Below are 15,226 nucleotides of genomic sequence, written 5' to 3' on the forward strand. Positions count from 1 at the left end.
ATGTTTTGAACCACTTATGGAGCTCTGTTCCATAGGAAATACTGAGGTAAAAATCAATATCAACACTAAACTTCATTTTACCTTCTCCATAATTGATATCAGATTAAGGTAACATTGACATGATGATTTTACATGTGTTATTATTTGGTGAGGGTCTGTTGGTATTCTGCTAGAATGTTATTTTTGTGTAGGGATCTGTAGTGATCCAGCTTGTTCTGTTTTCCAATTTGCACTTCTCAGTAAGAGGTGTATTAGTGTTCTATGGTACATTGCAATATTTGCAATACCACCATTTTCATTGGCCGACTTTTAGTTGTTGGGGTTCCAGTTGTTAGTGCTGGATTGGTTTGGCACATTTGCTATATAGGTGCTGAGTGAGTTTTTTCCAGGGTTTTTTGTTACTTCAAAGAGAGCCTGGTAGTAGATGGGGTTTGTATTGCTGTTTATTGAGATGTCACCAGAATTTGAATATTTTTTTTTTTGCATGGTGAGTACTAGGGGGAGGTGTCCTAATTCTTTTCTACACCTATTATTGGGGTGTTTCTGTGGACACTGAGTATTTGTTTGCAGAACTGGAGGTGTAGCATTTCTATTGGGGTTCTATGGGGGTCCCATTCTGTATAGTTGATAGTCCCCACACCTCTCTCCCATATTGGTTGAATGATGCTATCAAATAATTTAAATAATAGTTTTACTGGGTGGTTATAGTTCTCTAGAGATTTCTTTGTTGCATAGAGAGCTCTTAGAGCTTTTGCTTGTAGTACCTTTGAAGCCAATTTAAAATTCCCAGATACATTTTTACTCTGAAGCCAAGGATACGTCTAGGGTATGTCCAGCTTCTTGTTTATTTAGAAAGAAATTGAATTTGTGATGGAGATGTTTTGGCCTATTATGGGAAATCAAAATGTTTGTTTTTTCCAGGTTTTTTTTGTAGGGCTCATGATTTGCAGTAGGTCTCTAGCAGGTTTAGATTTTCTTGTAGATCTTCTGTGGTTGGAGACAGAATGATTGAATCATCTGCAAATAGAAGGCATTTGATTTCTGCATCCTTTAGTTTTGCCCTGGAACAAAGGAACTCTGTTACTGTGGGGAGGTCATTGTTATAGACGTTGAAGAGGATGGGGCTCGGCCATTAAAGGTAAAACTCGGGTTCCTCAGGTAGCCAAACTCATGTTTTGCTTACTCAGAAGCAGCACCCCATTTTTCTAAAGCTAGGCTGACCCAACTGTAGCAAAAGTCTTAATTCAGGACAAAGTAGCATCAGATAAGTAGGTTCTGTATAAAAAGATGTTTTATATGGCCCAGACTACCATTCCCATGGGACAGCCTTAAAGGAATATCACTTGTAAAGAGGAAAATCACAGTTGCATCAGGCCAGACACACATCTGGCATCCTCGTCTACTTTCTAGTGACAAAAATTAAGCCATATGTCTTCACACCTCACTATTATGTGTCATTTGAAATATTGTCACACTAATCAAGCTCTCTGAGATGCAGCAAAATGGGTCAGCAGGTGAAATGCCAGCTTTGTAATTGTCCTGGTGGAGGGGAAGGCATGGTTATAATGTTCTTCTAAGGCAGAGAAAGAATGAAAGAACACAGCAGTCAAAGTAACAAGGAAGGACCATTATCAGCAAAACTTTCTGCTGAGATACATTATGCAAAAGTGACTTGAGTTTACTATGATTTCTTGATTATAAGTTGCTCATATGCAATACTAGCCAGATGCACGAAAGCACAGGTTGACAACATTTGTTCTTCTGAATACGCTCCACATAAAAGCAGCATCAGTCATGGTGATGTTGACATGCTATAGGGATCTCTGCCAGGAACCAGTGGACTGGAGGGAGGTGAGGGATGGAGTTTCCAAGAGAGCTAGAGAGCTAGCCATATCGAGGGGAGATGAGAAACAGATCCTATTGGGGTGGGGGGCGGGGGGTGTGCCCTGAAGAGAGCTAGATGTGTCTATCCTCAGACTTGCCCTCTTTCTGGCATGTCACTGAATAGTAGTGCCATGCCACTATTGAGAGATCAGCACAGCCAGTCCATGAGTTTTGAAACTGCTTGCAATGCCAACATTTAGAAGAGAATGGAGTACTGGCTGGGAAGGTTTTGTGTGCCATTATATAAATTATGCAACAGGAAGATATGAGCTCATTAGCTTTCATCCCCTATTCTCTAATCTGCATTATATGGGCAAAATTTAGTGCAGCCTATTTTACCCCCCTACATTTTGCTACATGTAGGAGACCTGAGATAAGGTGCTAGTGTGTGGACCCTGCCGTACAGGGTCAGCATGTTGGGTTCTTAATGTTGTGGCTGAATACCCCCTGCCCAAGCCCTGATCCTCTTATTAAAGTCCCCCCTCATGCTCTGATTTTCCAAGATCCCCAGAGGCTCCAGTAACCCCTTCCCCAGGGGTTTTCACCCCCACAACCTCCTCTCCCTACTAGTACAAGGAAAGACCTTACTAGATTTATGTCATGCTGTATTAGTTATCGGGAAGGTTCCTCTAAATGAATAGCTCCAGCACATTCAAAATACAGCTGCTCATATGTTAGGCTTGAGGTTTAGAGACCATATTAGTTCTAACTTCTGCCCTGAAAAATCTCCATTGGCTGCCAATTAATTTTCATACTCAGTGTTAGGTATTAATAATAGTGGCCTTTAGGGCATTAAATAATGTAAGACCTTTATAGTGAAGGGTTGTCATTTGTTACAGAGCCCTATTAGGCTGCAGAAATCTACTCAAATAGCTTTTCTCCAGATTTCCTGTCTTGCTGATGTTAACCTAAAATGGACCTAAAGGAAAACTTTTTTGAATGCAATTGCCAAACTCTGGAATGAAGATATGTCCACCTGTCAGGAGATTGCTTAAGATTTAAAAAAAATTTGTCATGATGTGGTATTTGCTTTAGCTTTTTAAATTATGATGTCCTTTTTTGTTTTGATGGGTTGGCTTGTTACCAGGTTTGCTGTTTGTAGCTGTTTTCATCTGTCACTGGTCGTGGTTTTTTTTTTTAATTTTATGTTTTATTTTATGGAGTCATTTTATTTACTTTATGATTTTCATGTGTATTCTAAGTATGACTTGTGTATTGCACACTGGTTGGGAAGCACTCCCATCAGTAGTAGAGATGTGCTTCGGGTTAGAATTTCGTGTCGGGCTTCATTTCGGGGCCCTCCCGCGGGAATTTCGTTTTCCCCGTGGTTCGGGTTTTTTTTTTCAGGGGCCCTGATTTTCAGGTTAGTGCGCGCTAACTCACGATAGTGCGCACTAAAGTGGCAGAGTTAGCATGCACTAACCTGAAAATGAATTTTTTTCCAAAATTTCAGAAAAAATTCAATTGTTTTTCGGTTCTCCTGAACCGTTCCGAATTAGGTAATTTCGTTGAAATTGCCTAATTCGGGAAAAACAATTGCATATCCCTAATCGGTGGCTCTTAATCTTGTAGGAGCTTTTTTTCTGAGAACATGTGCAATTATGTATCACTCTCCTCCCTAAGCTATAGCATGAACCCAGGAATGTGGTAAGGAATAGGCAACATGCAGAGTAGCTGAGCCCCACTTTGCGCAGCACATGCATTTCACACAGTATCTCGTCATCTTCCTTATTTTGAGTCTTCTTCTTTGAGTTTTAGCCTCTGTGCTATTTTCAGGCTGGGTAAGATGGGGAGAACAGCACTGAGCACAGGACGTGACTCACTCTTAAGTGTTGGGAGCAGCAGCAATGGAGAGGCAGTAGCAGCCAAGGTAACTAAGTGAGCCAGCTGCTCGTACCACACAGACTTATTCCTTCTCCTGCACTTCTACATGGTGGGAGCTGGTTCAGTGTGACAGGTTCATATGTGTCTTTGTCCCTTCTGTCCCTAAGGTTTAAAATGTGGAAGAGAGACTAGAAGGGATTTTAGTGCTTCTCTAGCTCTTCTTTTGGCCATGAGTCCTCTCCATGTCTGCATTGCTTGCTGCATGGAGGTTGGGGCACCATACAAATTTTTTGTTACGGTAGGTATGCCATGAGCTTGAAAAAGTTGGGAAACACTGGTGAACTGGACCAAGCTTCAATGAATCGTGCCATACTCCAAAATAGTTCTAGCCTCAGGTCACTCAGTGCCATTTTGGATATAGCACTGGTGGGGCAGGAGTGACTGAGAATTGCTTCTGCTGCCCTGTGGACTCACAGCATTGGGTTGAGGGTGTGTGTGTGTGTGTGTGTGTGTGTGTGTGTGTTTTGCAGAGGGGTGTGACTGAAAGTTTGAGGGGCTAGTTGGTGGGGATGGCAGGGTTCATGAATAGGTTTTATGCATGCATAAGCTCTGGACGGATTCTTTTACTCAAACCCAGTGCAAAATAGAAAGAAATAGGTGATGGATCCTTTATGCACAACTGCTTTTCCACCCATGAAATAGATTACTTTCTGAGGCCTAGGCTCCTAATGATGGGGATGAACAATAGTTCTTATACTCCGCTTCTTTGAAGGTCAAGCCCCTTTCCATCCTCAATACCCAGCAATAGTAATGAAAACAATTTTCAGAAGGCATTTGACAAAGTTCCTCATGAGAGGCTTCTAGGAAAAGTAAAAAGTCATGGGATAGGTTGCGATGTCCTTTCGTGGTCACAAACTGGTTAAAAGACAGGAAACAGAGAGTAGGATTAGGATTAAATGGACAATTTTCTCAGTGGAGGGGAATGGGCAGTGGAGTGCCTCAGGGATCTGTATTGAGACCCTTACTTTTCAATATATTTATAAATGATGTGGAAAGGAATAGGACGAGTGAGGTAATCAAATTTGCAGATGATACAAAATTATTCAGAGTAGTTAAAATCACAAGCGGATTGTGATAAATTGCAGGATGATCTTGTGAGACTGGAAAATTGGGCATCCAAATGGCAGATGAAATTTATTGTGGATAAATGCAAGGTGATGCATATAGGGAAAAATAACCCATGCTATAGTTACACAGTGTTAGGTTCCATATTAGGAGCTACCACCCAAGAAAGAGATCTAGGTTTCATAGTACATAACACATTGAAATCGTCGGTGCAGTGTGCTGCGGCAGTCAAAAAAGCAAACAGAATGTTAGGAATTATTAGAAAGCAAATGGTGAATAAAATGGAAAATGTCATAATGCCCCTGTATCGCTCCATGGTGAGACCGCACCTTGAATACTGTGTACAATTCTGGTCGCTGCATCTCAAAAAGATATAGTTGTGATGGAGTAGGTACAGAGAAGGGCGACCAAATGATAAAGGGGAGGGAACAGCTCCCCTATGAGGAAAGACTAAAGAGGTTAGGACTTTTCAGTTTGGAGAAGAGACGGCTGAGGGGGGATATGATAGAGGTGTTTAAAATCATGAGAGGTCTAGACCAGGTAAATGTGAATTGGTTATTTACTTTTTTGGATAATAGAACTAGGGGGCACTCCATGAAGTTAGCATGTGGCACATTTAAAACTAATCAGAGAAAGTTCTTTTTCACTCAATGCACAATTAAACTCTGGAATTTGTTGCCAGAGGATGTGGTTAGTACAGTTAGTGTAGCTGTGTTTAAAAAAGGATTGGATATGTTGACTTAGAAAATAGCCACTGCTATTACTAGCATCAGTAGCATGGGTTAGAGTTAGTTTTTGGGTAATTGCCAGGTTCTTATGGCCTGGATTGGCCACTGTTGGAAACAGGATGCTGGGCATGATGGACCCTTGGTCTGACCCAGTATGGCAATTTCTTATGTTCTTAATCTCTGGATCTATTAAACACATAGGAGAAGAATGGTGGTTTCCAACTTCTTTACTGATAGTTGATTAGATGACTGAATGCTATTTTCACTTTATTTCTTAGTTTCAGTCAATAAATAATAAGACAGAAGAAAGATATAATAAGCTTGTGACTCCACTTCTTCGGCAAAAGTCTGTATTCCCTAACTAGAAGCTCTGTATTTACACTGAATTCCTTCTTTTTCTCCACCTCCTTAAAGTCCAATACCCCTTTAGATTGAAAATAGTTCAATCCCTCATAATTCCCCACTTAAATTCTTAGCTTTTCCAACTGGAGATGCTTAGAGGTAGATTGTCCCAATATTTAATCAGAACTTAGTCCCAGATTAAATCCTATTCCAAAATCCTGTTTAATTTCTTTACTCCTTAGGCAGCGCCTGATGGGCACCTTACTTCCCACATTATGTAATTCTTTACTCGGCAGCAACTAAGTTCTTGTTACCTTTCCTTTGTTTCTTCTTTGTTTCCTTCTGGCACTTTACTGGAATTCCTTTCTTTAGATGAAACTCTCCACACTTTCGTTTCTTTCAGGACAAAAATTCTCTCTCTCTCTCTCTCTCTCTTAATGGTTTGGTTTACTGATTCCTGGGTATCAAGGGCCATCAGCTGCAAATGGAGCAAAAATATTACTTGAACCCAAAAGGGGGAAAAAACAAGCAAGAAGAAGGAAGGGTGGACTAAAATTCCCTTGCCTCAAAACAGAGGAGACAGTGAATAAAGACTGTTAATTAAATATATACTCCCTCTGCATCGGGACACCAGACAGGAGGGACAGAAGTCTGCCAGAATCTTCCCTTATACCTGATCTAACCTCTCCACTGCGAAGGAGCACTAAGGCTCTCACAGGGAGTGCTCAAAAATTAGCTTAGAAGCGAGTAAAACAATCAAAAAGGCAGGCAGCCGAGTCAACTGGAGAGCTGACTCCAGAAAGGAAAGCTTCCTTACTCCTTTCCCTTAAATTAGGAGAAAAAAATGATAGAACAAGAGCCAGAGTGCTCCAGTTCGCACTAAAACTGAAATAAAAATCCAAAGCCTGTTACCTCAAGCTCCAAACTAAAAATCCTTGAGGACAGGTGGTGCAATGGGATGATGAACAGCAGTTTCCCACACGGTGAAGTAAAACCCAAACCTCTCTCACCGAACCTCCCCAGTCAATTGGCACACCCCTTTCAGTTAGGGAAAGCAAAGGTTCCCTACACGATCTTCCAGCAGCATGCACTAAATTGTATAGTGTGCATTATTGGATAACCGTACACAATAACAAAAATAATGGAATCCTTCTGCCTATCTCACCCCAAATGAAAGAAAACCAACAAAACAAAACAAAAACCCCAAACTGACACATCCCAATAATGGACAATGTCTCTTCATGTTATGGTCTGCACAGTATATTTACCAAAAGTAATGACAAATATGTTATTACTTCTCAGTATACATGCCATGTGCCAGAAACCAAACTTTGGTATTATTAACTTTATATTTATTGACAATATTCCTATTTAGGGATGTGAATCGTTTTTTGACGATTTAAAACAATCGTCAGATATATTTTAAATCGTCAAAAATCGTTAGAGCCGCGATACAATAGCAATTCCCCCGATTTATCGTCAAAAAATCATAAATCGGGGGAGGGGAGAGGGCAGGAAAACCGGCACACCAAAACAACCCTAAAACCCACCCCAACCCTTTAAAACAAATCCCCCACCCTCCCGACCCCCCCCCCCAAAATGTTTTAAATTACCTGGGGTCCAGTGGGGGGTGTCCCGGTGTGATCTCCCGCTCTCGGGCCACGGCTGCGTTAATAGAAATGGCGCCAGTGGCCCTTTGCCCTTACCATATGACAGGGCAAAGGTAGCGCCGGCACCATTTTGGTTCCTGTCACCCGACGTCACGAGTGCAGGAGATCACTCCCGGACCCCCACTGGACCCCCAGGGACTTTTGGCCAGCTTGGGGGGCCTCCTGACCCCCACAAGACTTGCCAAAAGTCCAGCGGGGGTCCGGGAGCGACCTCCTGCACTCGGGCCGTATTGCCAATATTCAAAATGGCGCCGGCGTTACTTTTGCCCTCACTATGTCATGCGGGTCATATGACATAGTGATGGCAAAGGTAGGTTACTTTTGCCCTCACTATGTCATACAGGTCATATGACATAGTGATGGCAAAGGTAGCGCCGGCACCATTTTGAATATTGGCAATACGGCTCCTGTCACCCGACGTCACGAGTGCAGGAGATCGCTCCCGGACCCCCGCTGGACCCCCAGGGACTTTTGGCCAGCTTGGGGGGGCCTCCTGACCCCCACAAGACTTGCCAAAAGTCCAGTGGGGGTCCGGGAGCGACCTCCTGCACTCGGGCCGTATTGCCAATAATCAAAATGGCGCCGGCGCTACCTTTGCCATCACTATGTCATACGACCCGTATGACATAGTGAGGGCAATACGGCCCGAGTGCAGGAGGTTGCTCCCGGACCCCCGCTGGACTTTTGGCAAGTCTTGTGGGGGTCAGGAGGCCCCCCAAGCTGGCCAAAAGTCCCTGGGGGCCAGCGGGGGTCCGGGAGTGATCTCCTGCACTCCTGACATCAGGTGACAGGAACCAAAATGGCGCCAGCGCTACCTTTACCCTGTCATATTGTAAGGGCAAAGGGCCACCGGCGCCATTTCTATTAATGGAGCCGTGGCTCGAGAGCGGGAGATTGCGCCGGGACCCCCCCCCCACTGGACCCCAGGTAATTTAAAACATTTTGGGGGGGTTTGGGAGGGTGGGGGATTTGTTTTAAAGGGTCGGGGTGGGTTTTAGTGTGCCGGTTTTCCTGCCCTCCCCCGATTTACGATTTTTTAACAAAAAAAACCATGACGATCAGATTTCCCTCCCCCCCCAGCCAAAATCGATCGTTAAGACGATCGATCACACGATTCACATCCCTATTCCTATTTCTATTTCTTTTTGCTTTTTCCTTATCTTCCTCTGCCCTCTTCTTCTTCTTCTTCTCTGAAATAAAGTCACTACAATACTGACATTTCAGTGAACCCTGAAACCTTAATCTAAAACTACTCTCATTTGTAACAAAAAAAAATCCTAAAAATATTCTTAGATTTTTGTTTTACTGAACTGCTGATCTCTTTTGTATAGTACAAGTTTAAATTTGTATATAAATTAATTTGTGTTTACCACACAGAACATCTTCTTATACACTGATTTAGAGGCTGTAAAACTTAGAAAGTAAGACCTTGTGTGGTATTTATAAATATACATTGGAAGGGTGCATGCAGGCCCTCAGGTACTTCTTGCCCTTTGAAAATCTGCAGTTGGCCAGTGCTGTCTGCTTTGTAGGCGAGTTTTGGTAAGTCTTGGGGGGGGATTAAGGAGGGTGAGGGGTTTAAATTTTTATTTAGGGAACCGGTGAACGTATGGACATAGCTTCAACTTATGGAATTCTCCATATGTCCATATTGACCGAAATTGACCCTCACCTTCAACTTATGGACTTATCAACATAAACTTTTTGTCTGCACATCCCTACTGCTTTGTCCCACAGGTACAAAGTATGCTGGGTAAAGTACTGGAAATTCCTTGCTTTTTAGGGCCAGTTTCAGCCTCGCCCCCAAGAACTGTTCCCGTCAAGCATACCTGGGAACTCCTGATTTCCACCCACACTTAGGGCCTCATTTTCTAAAGTATCGCAGGCCTGCGATACCTTAGGTAATGAGGGGTGGGGGGCCGAAATGGGGGTCGGTCCTGCGCTAGCCGGCAGCGATCGCACCGCCGCGGTGTGATCGCTGCCGGTTTCGCACCCAATAGCGCCACCATAGAAGGTGTAGCTATTGGGCACGAAATAGAACGCGAAAAGGCCCTTACCTTTTCGTCGTCCGTGGCGTCTTCGCGGAGTCGGCCCTAGTGACGCCCCGACTCCTCCTCTTCCGGGGCCGACTCCGCCCCCATCTTTTCACGTGCGAAACGTCCCTTATCGCGTGCAATCTGTCTGGTAAATGACCCCCTTAGATTGTTGCAGATTAGCAGGGAGAGGAATGGGGGTGGAGACAGCATCAGCATGCACACAAACTCTCATATACACGTTAACACACTCACTTGTTCACTCTCATACTCACACATACATGCTCATTCTCATGTTCACTCTCCCTCACTCATACTTTCTCACTTACACTTCTCTGTCTTCCACACACATACACACTCACACATATACTTGCCCACATACACTCACTTTTCTTCTTCTCACAGTTATAGCCACCCACCCACACACTCATTCTCTCTCCTTACCCAGCACCCACCAGTGACAGCTCCTGCCTACTCCAGGCCTGCGAGATGATGGATCTCCTCCTTCCTTCTGCCGTGGGGGGCCCAAGCTCTTCCTCCTTACAACTTGATGGCTCTTTCACTTCCTGCTGCTGTGAGGCCCAGGCTCCTTCATGCTGTGTGAGCCAGGATCCTACTTCTTCCAGCTGGATGGCCTCTTCCTTCCTTCCCTAGTGCAAGCCTGATGCTGCCTCTCTTTTTCAGCTGCTGTAGCTGGACGCTCCTTCTCCTCCCTGCCCATCTGTGTGGCCCTGATGACTTTTTCTTCTGGGATCTGCTCCTGCTACCTACCACACTTGGAGTCTCCTGGCCAAATCCAGAGAGCTCCAAGGTATGCGGTAGAGGTCCAGATCAGTTTTCAAAGGCTTCTTCTCAGTGAATAAACAAATTTATCCCACGGAGAATCCCTTTGAAAATTGCCCCCTAAAAAAATCACATTTTAGGAAATCAATTTAGTACCTTCTCTAAAAGTTTGTTGATTTTATTTTTTGAAAAAAAAAAAAAAAGAACTGGAATTATATCATTTCCTTTACTACTATTGGTTGTTTTTGAGTTCTTGCTTTATATCACAGCGAAACAATTTGAAATGTTAAGGACACCGTATATTGGTGGCTGTTGATGGTATAAGCATTCTGGATCAACTCTGGAGTCATGGTAGTGAACTCTGATTCTTGAGAAGCACCACCTAGTTTGCTTTTTTAAGATAACAAAACTATGAAGAAAAGACATATCAAGAAAGGCATGAGGGTAATGTGCACAGAGCAATGGTTACAATCATAAACAGATGCCATGGGGGTAACCTGCATGAAATGGCACTTTCAACTCTAAGCAGAAAGCATCCGGGTAACCTGCAAGGAGCAGCAGTGACACCCTTAAATAAAAAGAGTGGTAGTTACCACCCTAAACAGAAGACATGGGGGTAACCTGCACAGATTAGCAGTTACAAACCTAGAAACCTTGCTGGGCAGATTGTATTAGCCGTTTCGGTCTTTTTCTGCTGTCATTTACTATGTTACGATGAAACTGAAGTGTGTCACTATTGTGGCTTACCCACATTTGACATAATTAGGCTCAATGGCTTTGTGGGCAATGTTGTACTCCAGGCATCTGGAGTATGTTATAAAATCGTTGCGTCCGTGTGTGAATGCCGGCAAATGCGCGCACATATGTACCCGCGCGCGACCCTTAAAATTTACTTCTCTGTGTCTATCTTATTCTTCTACACATCCTTTGCCTCGTTGGAAAGGGGACCTGAGCCAGCTTGAGTTCTTCTGAGACCCCCTGGGTGACACCCAAGCCAACGAGAGAAGTGTGAGGATCTCCAGTGGATTCAAAGCAGAAACTCATCTTTAATATTATTACAACGTGCTTCACAAATAGATTGGCTTAATATTCATTGTGGATATCCTGAAAATCAGACTTGGTGGTGGCTTTGGAAGACTAGAGTTAGCTATCTTGTTCTCTTGAGAATGAAAGAATTATTTTAAGGTTTAAAATTAAAGTCTGCTACGTTTTCTTTATTACAGCTGTTATTTCAAGGAATCAGGAAGGACCTGGAGAATTGGGGAAGGCTGTATTAATTCCCAAAGATGACCAGGAGAAAATGAAAGAACTTTTCAAAATCAACCAGTTTAACCTTATGGCTAGCGATTTGATTGCACTTAACAGAAGTTTGCCAGATGTAAGATTAGAAGGGTAAGTTTGCAACTTGAAGTCTGCTTTCCTGTTCTTATTGTAGACTTCTAAGAATCACATAACCCACATTATACGTAATGTACCAACTAACATCGCTTTTACCATGGCCTCAGTTCTGCAAAATTCCTGAACTGAGGTTATAGCTGAATATTCAAATTGCAGCTCTTTTATCCATGCTGAAAAATATATATGTATTGACTGGCCAAAGGGTTTATTAGTTCTGCCCTGCTGTAGTTTATACCTTTATTTAATTTTTTGCACACTAACACATTTTGCAAACTAGAGGCCCATCTGATTATGGGTTAGTCCTGTTCTTTTACATCCACATCAAGGCAATTTGAGAATTAGTCTAGGTTTAAAAAAAGGGATGTAAATCCCAGTGTGCCAAGTGATACCGGTAACATTTTGCAACCCCAAAATAATCCAAGAATACGCAGGTAAACTGAAGTAATTAACGTGTTAGAAACGTGGTAGTTATCCCAGAATACAAGTTGGAAATTGAAAATAAGGTGGGTTTTATACAGAATTACAAGGGTGAATTGGAGTCAAATACCTTGTGCAGTATGATATTGTAGGCTAAGTACAATTTTCATTATGTAGATTAACTGAAAAAGTACTTGTGTATTTTTTAACCCGCATAAATTCAGTTGATTTACCTGCATAGATTATGTTTCAAGATCATCATGTTATGTGGCTAAATGTATGAGAGAACACTTAAGCAATTTTCAAAATGACAAAGTATACTCATTAGAAGAATGCTTACCTCTGAGTACATTTTCAAAGGTGTTTCACACACAAATATAGCATATACTCATAAGTACCCTATATTCATGCAGATGCTAGTTTATAAACATTGAAAGTATACACATGTTTTTGGTTTCGTGCACATATTTTACTGGCGTCAAAATGGAGTGATCCATGGCGGGGTCAAGAAGTACATGCAGTAGTTGCTATTTTATAGAAGATGTATGCATATACATCAGCTAGCTTGTTTGTACAATTTTCCACCCGCTAAGGGGTAGATTTTAAAACGTGCGCGTGCGCGTCCATGTGCACGAGGTACCTGCCATGTGCACAAAGACGCGGGTATTTTATAACATGCATGCGTCGCCATACGCATGTTATAGAATATGTTCCTGTGCACACGTGTGGGCGGATTTTAAAATCCGTGCGCGCAGGTCAGGACTCGCACGGGGGGGGGTGGGATTTAAAAAGCTACGCACGGTGATATGAGTAGGGCTTCCCCAGTGCCCTCACAATCCGCTCCAATTAAGGAGCGGACTGGGAGGGAACGTCCCTATACCCCTACCTAACCTTTCTACCCTTTCCCTGCTCCTCCTCGACCCCTAACCCCTTCCTAGCTGCTTACTTTTTTTTCGTTAGATTACTTAGTACTCCTTGGGAGCAGAAGTAAACTTCGCGTGCTAGCGTGTGCTTCCCCAGGACAGCATCAAATGATGCTGTCCTGACCCACCCCACCCCTTTTGAGAGTCCTTGCACTTCGGCGCATACCGGGGTTTACACGTGTGGCCGAGCCTGTTGTAAAATGCGTGTGGTGTGCGCCAGGCCTGGCCACATGCGTCAACCCCGAAATTTACATGCGCAGCCTTTGAGAGATTTACTTGTAATTGAAAAGAGCAAGTGAAATTGAATTTGCTGTCTGCAATTTTGGGTGGGAGATCTGGGTGAACTGGGAGGAGTTCAGGGTGACGTGCTAGAGGTTCTAGGTGAACTGTAGATGGACTGGTTAAACAGGCGGAGATATCGTCAAACTGGTGAGTTCAAGAGTACAAGCAAATATGTATTTACAAAACTATACATGTGCATACTGTATAAAATATTTGCCTCCATGTATAATAAGGATTTGTATGCGAACATGGTATAAGTTTTTTCGTGCTTATAATATATACACATACACGCATAAAATAGAGAAAATAAGCGCTTTCATTGTATTACAAATATTCACGTGTACTGAAAGATACACACGTACTTTCAGAGTAAAGCTACAGTGTATTTTATACAGTGTGACTCAACCTGCGGCATGGTTTATAAAATACTAGGATAAATCCTCAATTGTTCACTTAAGCTCGCAAATCCAGTACTGAGAATAGGTTTAAACGTTGGGCTGTCTGTAAGAACTTGCTTGAGACATAAAGTTCCTGGATGTAATAAATGACTGCTTAATGGAGCAATTGGTTCAGGAACCAACAAGAGAGAGAGCTATTTTAGATTTAATTCTTAGTGGATCGCAGGATTTGGAGAGAGCGGTAACGGTGGTGGGGCCACTTGGCAATAGTGATCATAACATGATCAAGTTTAAACTAATAACTGGAAGGGGAACAATAAGTAAATCTACAGCTCTAACACTAAACTTTCAAAAGGGAAACTTTGATAAAATGAGGAAAATAGTTAGAAAAAAACTGAAAGGTGCAGCTGCAAAGGTTAAAAGTGTTCATCAGGCATGGACATTGTTTAAAAATACAATCCTAGAGGCACAGTCCATATGTATTCCACACATTAAGTAAGGTGGAAGGAAGGCAAAACGATTACCGTCATGGTTAAAAGGTGAGGTGAAAGAGGCTATTTTAGCCAAAAAATCATCCTTCAAAAATTGGAAGAAGGATCTATCTGAAGAAAATAGGATAAAACATAAGCATTGTCAAGTTAAGTGTAAAACATTAAGACAGGTGAAGAGAGAATTTGAAATGAAGCTGGCCATAGAGGCAAAAACTCATAATAAAAACTTTTTAAAATATATCTGAAGCAAGAAACCTGTGAGGGAGTCGGTTGGACCATTAGATGACCGAGGGGTTAAAGGGGCTCTTAGGGAAGATAAGGCCATTGCAGAAAGACTAAATTAATTCTTTGCTTCCATGTTTCCTAATGAAGATGTTGGGGAGATACCAGTTCCTGAGATGGTTTTCAGGGGTGATGAGTCAGACGAACTGAACGAAATCACTGTGAACCTGGAAGATGTAGTAGGCCAGATTGACAAACTAAAGAGTGGCAAATCACCTGGACCGGATGGTATGCATCCTAGGGTACTGAAGGAACTCAAAAATGAAATTTCTGATCTATTAGTTAAAATTTGTAACCTATCATTAAAATCATCCATTGTACCTGAAGACTGAAGGGTGGCCAATTTAACCCCAATATTTAAAAAAGGTACCAGGGGCAATCCGGGTAACTATAGACCAGTGAGCCTGACTTCAGTGCAGGGAAAAATAGTGGAAACTATTCTCAAGATCAAAATCATAGTGCATATAGAAAGACATGGTTTAATGGAACACAGTCAACATGGATTTACCCAAGGGAAGTCTTGCCTAACAAATCTGCTTCATTTTTTTTGAAGGGGTTAATAAACATGTGGATAAAGGTGAACTGGTAGATGTAGTGTATTTGGATTTTTAGAAGGCGTTTGACAAAGTCCCTTATGAGAGGCTTC

The 15,226-nt window shown here is 42.5% G+C and overlaps 1 protein-coding gene across 5 annotated transcripts in view; it reads left to right on the forward strand.

Moving 5' to 3' along the window:
• Positions 1–15,226, forward strand: part of GALNT13 (polypeptide N-acetylgalactosaminyltransferase 13) — a 740,598-nt gene that overhangs the window by 231,729 nt on the left and 493,643 nt on the right. For 4 of the 5 annotated variants that reach the window (XM_029605509.1, XM_029605512.1, XM_029605510.1 and 1 more), the window contains exon 1: positions 11,618–11,781. The exons of the other annotated variant lie outside the window; for it this stretch is intronic. In XM_029605509.1, the coding sequence (XP_029461369.1) occupies positions 11,690–11,781 (92 nt within the window). In that variant the 5' untranslated portion in view covers positions 11,618–11,689. Of the gene's footprint in view, positions 1–11,617; positions 11,782–15,226 lie in introns of those variants that run through there. 5 annotated transcript variants of the gene reach the window in all.

The sequence above is a fragment of the Rhinatrema bivittatum genome, chromosome 6 (assembly GCF_901001135.1).
Source record: "Rhinatrema bivittatum chromosome 6, aRhiBiv1.1, whole genome shotgun sequence".
NCBI classification, from domain to species: domain Eukaryota; kingdom Metazoa; phylum Chordata; class Amphibia; order Gymnophiona; family Rhinatrematidae; genus Rhinatrema; species Rhinatrema bivittatum.